At 56.0% G+C, this 8,864-nt stretch overlaps 1 protein-coding gene across 1 annotated transcript; it reads left to right on the top strand.

The window, feature by feature from the left end:
* Positions 1–291: 291 nt before the first annotated feature.
* Positions 292–8,634, top strand: Eip75B (Ecdysone-induced protein 75B). The gene is made up of 6 exons (XM_003738101.1): positions 292–445; positions 2,001–2,089; positions 3,410–3,554; positions 5,208–5,446; positions 6,766–7,153; positions 7,646–8,634. Exons 1-6 carry the CDS (start codon positions 292–294, stop codon positions 8,632–8,634), a joined length of 2,004 nt encoding a protein of 667 aa, XP_003738149.1.
* Positions 8,635–8,864: the final 230 nt, after the last annotated feature.

Genomic DNA, 8,864 nt, shown 5'->3' with positions numbered 1-8,864 from the left:
CTCTCAGCGTTCACCCGAGCAACGATCAGGCAGAACACTCAGCTGCCAAGTGGTTGTCACAATCTGAATCATCAAGTGGTGCCCTCACTCGACTCCAAACTGGAGCAAAACCGAACCTAGTGCATACTCGCAAGGATAAGCAGTGAGGACTCAATGTGCTTTTGGAAATTGTGAGAGCTCCAATCAAACCAACGACGGACTTGTTGTGGTTGTCGCGCTCGACGACATCGTCATTGTTCCTCCCTTGATCGCCCATTCATCGATCGGGCTCGAGCAGCGAAAATGGTCAAGATGGTTCTGAGCGAAAGTAACGTTCAGAGGTTCAATCAGCAACAGAGACCGTCCGTGTTCGCTCACGGCTCTCGGTCGGTCGCGTCCGACACAGAGCAATCGCAAAGCCCCGTGCCCCCGAGAAGCAGGGCCCGCGCCGAGGATATTCCTCTAGGTCAGTAGTACATAGTGTGGTGCTTTTGAGATTTATCCACATGATGATGACGATCTCGGAGCGAAGTGTCCGTTGCTCGCCGCCGTCCCAGGCGCCGATAGGACGTCTATTCAGCGGTGGCGGCAAACGCGACGGCTCGCTCGATCTAGGTAGAGGGCCCGAAGGCCATGTGACGGCGAGGCCCCCAAGGCCACATACTCTGTGCTCGACCTCGGAGCCGATCAATTCAAGCTCGAGGCTGAGATCGCGCGGAGGACGTTTCCGAGTGGATTTCGTTCGGTTCGGAGTGAGGTTCCGCCTCGCCGGGAGTAGTAATCTCCACTCGAGCGAATATGGGTTATTGGGAATTCTAAGGTGACACTCTCCTCGCCGAGCGTTGAGGTTGTTGCCCTCCAGAGTGCATTGCACTCCGAGAGGAGACGTGAGCGAAAGAGTGGAATCAGTCTCTCACTAGGCCACACGAGGTTTTGAGCGTCTGGAAAGCGTTTGTCCCTGAATCGAAAGCAGGACCATTGAATGAAATCCTCGCGCACCAGAAATTTGAACTTGGGCTCAACGGGTGATCTAAACGGGTGACGACGACGACGATCAGTACAGAATCCGAGCCGGAATCGGCTGCGCGGTTCCGTTAGGGGCGTTTGAATTTTCGAGCTCGAGCGAAAGTTTTCGGAGAAGCCTTCTGGTCTGTCGGTGTTGTCAGAGTCGCGGTTCCCCGATGAGTGAACCCTTTCTCTGTTCACGGGTTCTGTTTCGGTTAACCGAAGCGCAGGCTAACGATGTTCGGAGCTTTCCGTTTCTGACGGGCGTCGTCGACGTTCGAAGTTGTCGACTTTCGGACGGATGAGAGCAGCGGAAGAAGACGACGAACTTGTTCAATTTGTCGCAGCCGATGTTTCTGGCGTCGGTGACTACAAGAGCAACTCTGTATTATGGCCCTCACAGAGCAAGCGACCACCAATAGCCGCGGCGGCAGCGGCACCATTGGGATGAAGGTCGAGGCCGCTTCCCTTGCCCTGCGCACTAGCGAAACCGATCGCTAGCCAAGTTGCATAGAACGCTACTAGCCAGCCGCCAAACTCACCCACGGTCTCACGTAGACAAGGCGATACTGGGAGAAAGCTCGTTGGCCTACTGTGATTCCGCGATGATTCTCTCGTGCTCGACGAATTTCGAAGTTTCAACGAGAGATCGCTCGTCGCCCCATTGACCTAGTGAATTGGTCCTCGTTGTTCGAAAACTTCGTGAATAAATTGTGTGCTGTGCTCTCTGGATAAATCTGTCGTTGTGTAGTGGAATTTTCCGCGTTCGTTCTCGAATTCGGTCCTGTTTCGTGTGTTTCCCGCTCGAACCCGTTTATATCGGAACGAACAATTCTGATATGACAACAGAATATTGTACAGATTTGGAAGGTGCGTGTTGGCGCGAGCTCCATGAATGAACCTGTTGTAGGGCAACGAGGATTCTTCGACCAGGTCGTCTTCTCGTCCGCGTAGCCCCTAGCCGATCACTCGAAGCGACGATTATGTATCTTACGTATGTGTGAAACCCTTTTCAGAATTCGATGGAACCACCGTGTTGTGTCGTGTATGCGGCGACAAAGCCTCCGGCTTCCACTACGGAGTCCACTCATGCGAAGGATGCAAGGTACGTACGAAAACATCTTGAGCTCGACAGCGTAGCAGCAGCAGCAGCCGCTAGTCTCAGTCAGTCAGTCAGTAGGTTTTGTTTGGCTCGGTTGAGCTCAACAGAACTTTAGGGTTGAGAGGGTTTCGCTATTGTTGTTGTAATCGCGCGACCAGGTCAAGAAAGGCACCCCCTTCGGGAATCCCTTTCGAGTCTCCTACGATCTGTCGAATGAAGGGTGATGAACTTTGAGCAACTTCTGCTCCGGGCTGGCTAGCACAGGCTGGCCGGTAAAAGTAGCCAACCGATCGGAGCCAATACCGTATGGAGCTTCTGAGAGGAGCTACAGAAGAATAGATCCATCAGCGAGCGAGAGAGAGCTTCCGAATTCCTGCTCAGGTCGAGCCAACAACCTGAAGTCGCTCAAGCTTCGGTCTTTCCGGTTGTCGAAATTTCCTTAATGGATGGACCGGGCTCGGGCCGCTGAAAAGACGCGATTCCATTGCGAGATTAACGCGGTGCGGGTCAGTGTGAGCGAGGACTCTGGAGGCGATCGTCATGAGGAGCATTCAGAGCGAGGGAGTTCCCCAGAGCTACTCGATGCGGCGGCCGATGTCTCAGGCCGCCGGCATCGTAAATTAAGGATGTCTTATCCAGGACTTCGCTCGATCGTTGAGTGTTGCCTCGAAAATAGGTACCGGGCGACAAGGGTGGCTGAGCACATCTCTGCTGAGTAACTGTATGAAGGCTGCTGAGGCCGAGGCTGAACCTACTTCAGCGCCAGCGATGCCCTCACGGCTATGAACTCAACTAAAATCGATCACGGACTCGCTCTCTGCTGGCCTAGTTTCTCCGCGGCCGCCGCTCGAGTCGACCGGCCTGCCAGCCAGCCCCCAGGTCCTCAGAGGTTCGGAGCGCGCGCGTCGGGGGAAAAGAGGACTCCTATGCGGGCCCTACATACAGTGAGAGAGGCAGGGGAGACGGTATGGGTTAGTATCAGTTATGGGAGCAGCAGCAGAGGACCTGGGGCGAAAGAGAAGCGAAAACGAAGGTTCTTTGCCTCCTCCGAACTCCTCGACCCAGATGTTGTTCTGCCCTCGTACGGAGAGGTCGACGCGCTCTTCTTGGATCAGTTGAGCTGCGACCGAGCTTAAGCGAGAATCGTCGACCGGAGGCTTTTCATCTGTTGTATGGCCGACCAGCTGATCGACCCAGTGGCAATCCGACCGACTGACTGACTGCTTGTCTGGGCGGGCAGGCGCGCTCGCTCGCTCAAGGACGATCCATTTTCTCTGGATCTTGGTTTAAACAGTGCTAACCGGACTTTTCTGTGACCATCAGGGTTTCTTCCGGCGCTCCATTCAGCAGAAGATCCAATACCGACCCTGCACCAAGAACCAGCAATGCGCCATTCTTAGGATAAACCGGAACCGTTGCCAGTACTGCCGACTGAAGAAGTGCATCGGTGTTGGGATGTCCCGAGATGGTAAGTCCGAACAACTTTGCCCAGTGCACCCTAGAATCTAGCCCACCCGTAGAAAACCGTAGCTGGGGACCGAAGATACCCTGGGACGATCGATAGAGAAATTTCCGCCGCACTATTCCGCCCGTGTGGACTTCAAGGAAGACGCCTGCCGGAAAAGCCCGGGTTTCGGTGTGAGGTCGCATTCGGGGAGTCTCAAAATTTTCGGCTCCTCCACATTCTTCTCCGCGCCCTCCCGGCAGATGCGGAGCGCCGGACAAGAGCCGCTCTCGAACGAGCACGACAACAAACGCTGGTCACAAGCTTCTCCATCATCATCTCGGCGATGAAGCCGACGATCACGACCGTCGTCAGCACGAACTCGCACCGGGATCGAATTCGAACGCATAGATGGCGCTACGGGTGCTCGGGGGAGTCCCGAGCTCGATGGAGACTGCGGGCGACAACTCCAGAGGGCGCCACTTGGTTCGCTCTCGAAATTCGGAGATCAAAGCACTCGGCGTAGTGCGCGCAAGAGTCGTCAGATGGCGTCACCGTGCCAGGATAGGATAGGACGGTGGCCAGCCACCTGACTCAGATCTAGGTCGTGATTGGTTTGCTTCTTTGAAGTTCAAGGTCAACGACAGCAACGGCGGCGGCACGGAGGAGAGAAAGTGTGCGCGCGCTGCCTCTCTGATGACGACAGCGACTAGAGAGCGAGGAGTTTCATCGGCGCTCTCTACCGCCGCCGCCGGGAGCAGCTCAACGAGAGACTTGTATCATCAAGAACAACAGCACAGCTCGAGACTGGCAGCCAAGCAGGCGGGCAGGCGGTCAGTCAGTCAGTCGCTATCGAGATCTCGAGGAGAGCGCTCGTCGCGTCCGTGTGCTCCTCAGCCGGCCAACGTGTGTCGTTTGTGATCCTGCGTGCCACCGCCTGTCGGTCTGTTTGGCGCTCTAAGCGAGCAAGGAGTCAGCTTGCTTGCCAGTAGTGACGACGACGTCGCCGCCGCCGCCTTCTACGTCAGCACCGCGGCGGCCTTCGGTGCTGCCGCCCGTTCGCCACCATCGCTGCTCACTATTGTAACTAGTCGAGAGCGAGGGTTGGTGCTCTCAGTGCGCGGCTGTCTTCCGGCCAGTGAACTTGAACCCTTGTCGTGTCGCCGTAACCGACCGTCGAGTCGGCCGTGTGAACATTCGTGTGATCGGTGGAACGTCCACCGGTGCTGTAGTTCGATATCCTTCGACGTCACAGCGGCAAATAAAATGCAGTCGGCGCAACAAGGTCCTCCGACGAACCCCCACCACGGAATACTGTACTACACACTGTGCGCGGGAAGCAGCACGATGATGAAGCACCGGAACAACCTCGCCGCGGTTGCCGGTGTCATTCAGAAAAATTCCCGTACGTTGACACTTGTTGACAGTCGCTCGACAACCCGGCCACCGAACAGCGCAGAAGACGCGTTCTCAGAAACTTCATATGACGACATGCTTCTGTGTTGTTTTTCGCAATTTTCGCTTCCGGACAGCCCGCAATCCCTCGCCCGGCGCGGCTGCGAGCTGTCATCTCTCAGCGAGTGAAAATACTCGCCGCCGGTTCCACTCAGACGATTAGGACGAATGGCAAGCCGAGTGAGTTTCTTGACTAACGTGCGTGATTTTGATGTGTTTCAGCTGTGCGTTTCGGTCGTGTCCCCAAGCGGGAAAAAGCGAAAATTCTTGCCGCCATGCAAAAGGTCAATGCCAGTTCTCAAGAGAAACAGCTGAGCGCCGAACTCGAGGACGAGATGCGTCTCTTCCAATCGGTCGTTCAAGCTCACGAGGAGACGTGTGAATTCACCAGCGATAAAATCGCCCCAATGATCGAACGTGCCCGAGTGGATCCCGTCTACGCGCGCTGTCCCTCCGGACTGGTGAGTTTACGCCTCATCTATTTAGGGAAAGCCTCCTGGATTAGCACTGGGAGCTAAATTCGTTGCTGATGCCGCTTCTGAAGCCGTCGCTACCGTCGTCGGCGTCGGTGGCGCTTGTCTAGTAGTAGTTGTAGAGTGTTACGAAGAGTACTTCCTCGGCGACAATACACTTCGTTACGACGTCGTCGACGTTGCCGCTACTGTCGTGGTCCCTTGGCAGCCCAACGGCCTTGGCAAGTCCACCACTGACAAACAGATTACGCAATGACGCGCCGACGCTCTCCGGTTGAGCGAGAGCGTCTAGCTGTGACTTGCGTGCAAGTGTGTCCTTCTATCGTTTGAGTCTGATCGCCGCCGCCGCCGCTCCGTCTGTCTGTCTGTCACGCTGTCGGACGGTCCCGATCTCCGGCCGCGCGTAACCCGCTCTTGGCATTGAACGGCGAGCGGCGAGAATCCTCCGTGGTTCGAGAATAGGTAAAGAAACCTTGACAGCCAGACGCATAGGTAGAGGAGGTTCAAGGTCAAGTTGTTTACCGACGTGTGGCGTCTGCTCTGCTCGCCTCGAGGGCCGCCTGAGTCTAGCCGCCTGCCTGCTGCCTGCTAGTCGCTCAGTCGGTCGGTCGGTCGGTCGATCATTCCCATTCTCTCAGACTCGTTTCCCTACAACGCGTGGAATCGCTTTGTTTGGAATGAAGAGATTCTCTTGTCGTTTGTGGAGGGATTTCACGGGAACTCATTGAAGATAGAGGGCAAATAAATTGAGCTTGATGTTATGACTGAGCCGCCGCCGGCTGAGCTCCTCCACGTGACGGTGCTGCCTCTTGATTAGACGGCCTTGAGCCGGCGAACACATTGCACTCCCGCCCCCACGGCTCCCCTCTGCCCCTCCCCTTCCCCTCCCCCAAACCGCTGAAGGTCGTTTGTTTCTCTTCTACGGATAGATAGATGGATGGACGGACGGATGGCTCGACAGACGGACGGGGGGGGGTCTTCCCTTTCCCGCTCCGCTCGCGAACCCACCACTCTCAGATTTCACTCTAATCAAGCCCCATCTCGCTCTTTACTTTTCCCTAAGCATCTCTCCCCCACCCCCACTGCGGATCTATATTTAGTTTGCTCAGGGGCTTAGTTCAGAAGCTCGAAGCAAATCAGACAGAAGATGGAAGGCTACAGATGAGATGACTAGCTGAGGAAGAGGAAGACGTCTCAGACATCGATTGCCATAATGTGAACGTTGTTTTTGTTTTTCTGGTCGCCTTCTAGCTAGGGTGAAATCAAGCAACGCATCAAGCGCTGACCTTCGGATTTTCTTCTTGCAGGCGTGTCCGTTGAATCCTCAGAGTCCGGATGGAACGAATCGTTTCATGGAAGACTTTTCCGAAAGATTCTCTCCGGCTATCCGAGGGGTCGTGGAGTTCGCCAAACGAATCCCAGGCTTCTCGCTGCTCGCTCAAGAAGACCAAGTCACGCTACTGAAAGCCGGAGTGTTCGAAGTTCTTCTGGTCCGGTTAGCGCGTCTGTTCGACTCGGCCACCAATCAGATGATCACGTTGAACGGTCAGGTTCTACGGAGGGATTCGTTGCATTCGTCCTCGAACGCCCGATTTCTCCTGGATTCGATGTTCGAGTTTGCCGAGCGAATGAACTCGGTTGGTCTTTCCGATCCTCAAATCGCCATCTTCAGCGCCACCGTCATCATCGCTGCCGGTAAGTTCCCGATCAGTTCATCAACCCAATCCGTCGGTTTCAAGGGAGAGAAAGAGAGAGAGAGCGGGAGACAGACAGTAAGGCAGGCAGAGAGAGAAATCCGAAGGTGCGACGGCTAAGCCGCGAGGGCGTTCGTCGATTGAGGAAAGCCTCCGACCGTCTAGCCGTTGGCTGGCCGGCAGGCCCTTCGGCCGGCCTGATTGTTAGCAAAGAGTTTCGTTGCTGTCGTCGCCGCCGCCGCCGCTGTCAAGGCCGCTTTGACATTGGCCCGATTCGAGCACTGTCTCGCGAAGAAAGCACTGGAGTAGCCTATAGTCCGCGCTAGCCTGGCAGCCGTCGCAGGCCTTCCCTATAGGCCTATAGCCTCTGCTGCTACCGCTAGGAAGGGAAAGGGCCATGCAGACCTTGACCGCGTTTTGCGCTCACTCGACGACGACTCCACTCTCAGAATAGCGTCGGTTAGTAACGTCGCTCGTGTTTCCTCGCTTACAGATCGTCCCGGACTGAGAAACAGCGAATTGGTGCACAAAATCCAGCGACGGCTGATGGAAGTTCTCCAGAAAGCCGTCTGCCCCACGGCCGAGGACAACTCTGTGTACACGGAACTGTTGAAGAAGATTCCCGACCTGCGAACGCTCAACTCGCTCCATTCGGAGAAGTTGTTGGCCTATAAAATGGAACCGCAGTCGACAACGCCGCCCTACTCGGCGCCCGAACCCTGGACCGGAGTTCAGCCCACTCCTCTGAACGTTCCCTGTGCAGCTCATGAGAGATGGTCTCCGATTGCGTCGCCGCACTCGTCGACGTCATCGCTCGACAGTGCTCTCGCCGCTCCGAAGAGTCCGGTGAGAACGAATTCGTTCAGTTCGTCAACGAGTTCGACGAGTGAGCTTACCATGGTAGTCGACAGTACGATGTACCGTCCCTTCCGCGCCGCCCGTGTCGATTCGCCCACCGACTCCGGTATCGAGTCGGGCAAGGAGCACGGCAGCTGTACTCCGACCACGTCGGTCTGTTCTTCGCCGCGATCCACCGACGAAATCGAACACGCCGCCACCGACGACGATATGCCTGTGTTGAAACGCGCGCTTCAAGCCCCTCCTCTGGTGTCGCCCAATCAGCTGATGGAGGAAGCTTATCGGCATCACAAGAAACTCCGCGCGGCCCAGGCCGTCCGAGCCCATTCGCCCCCGGCTTCGTCGACAACCGATCTCGCCACGGCGCATTCGACGCTGGTCGGAGCTCTGCAACAGGCGCCGAAGTTTCTCAACGAGCAGCAGATGAAGCGTACCGATCTCATCCATAACATCATCATGAGAAACGAGGCTCCTCTAAAGTCCTGTCCCTTCAGTCAGCAGCAGCAGCAGCTACTTCAACAACAGCCCGTGAGCTCGTCGTCTCCTTCCCCGCCGCCTCCGCAGACGTCTGTGAGTGAGTCTCCTTTGAACCTCTCGACCAAGATGGTGAAGATGGAGTCCTAAAGTCTTGATGGATCTCGACTCTGATCGTGGTGGAGGATCACTGGAAGATCGAGCTCAACAACTGCAAATCTAAGTCAAGTTCCGCTCGTCGTCATCGTTTCATCGCCGATGTCGTCCTCATGCGTCGCCTCGTGAGCCGGACCTTACCCTGGAACGGTGATCGTCGCCAGTTCTGTCGACGCCAACGATCTGCTTCAGGAAACGCGAGCGAGATTCCTGCGAAAACCCAA

The sequence above is a fragment of the Galendromus occidentalis genome, unplaced genomic scaffold, assembly GCF_000255335.2.
Source record: "Galendromus occidentalis unplaced genomic scaffold, Mocc_1.1 scf7180000075780, whole genome shotgun sequence".
Lineage (NCBI taxonomy): Eukaryota > Metazoa > Arthropoda > Arachnida > Mesostigmata > Phytoseiidae > Galendromus > Galendromus occidentalis.
This window is presented reverse-complemented; position numbering and strand designations above follow the sequence as displayed.

Coding starts and splice junctions, on each gene's coding strand:
- Eip75B (XM_003738101.1), top strand. CDS start 292: ATGGTTCTGAGCGAAAGTAACGTTCAGAGGTTCAATCAGCAACAGAGA. Junction 3,555..5,207: donor TGTTGGGATGTCCCGAGATG/GTAAGTCCGAAC, acceptor GATGTGTTTCAG/CTGTGCGTTTCGGTCGTGTC. Junction 7,154..7,645: donor CACCGTCATCATCGCTGCCG/GTAAGTTCCCGA, acceptor CCTCGCTTACAG/ATCGTCCCGGACTGAGAAAC.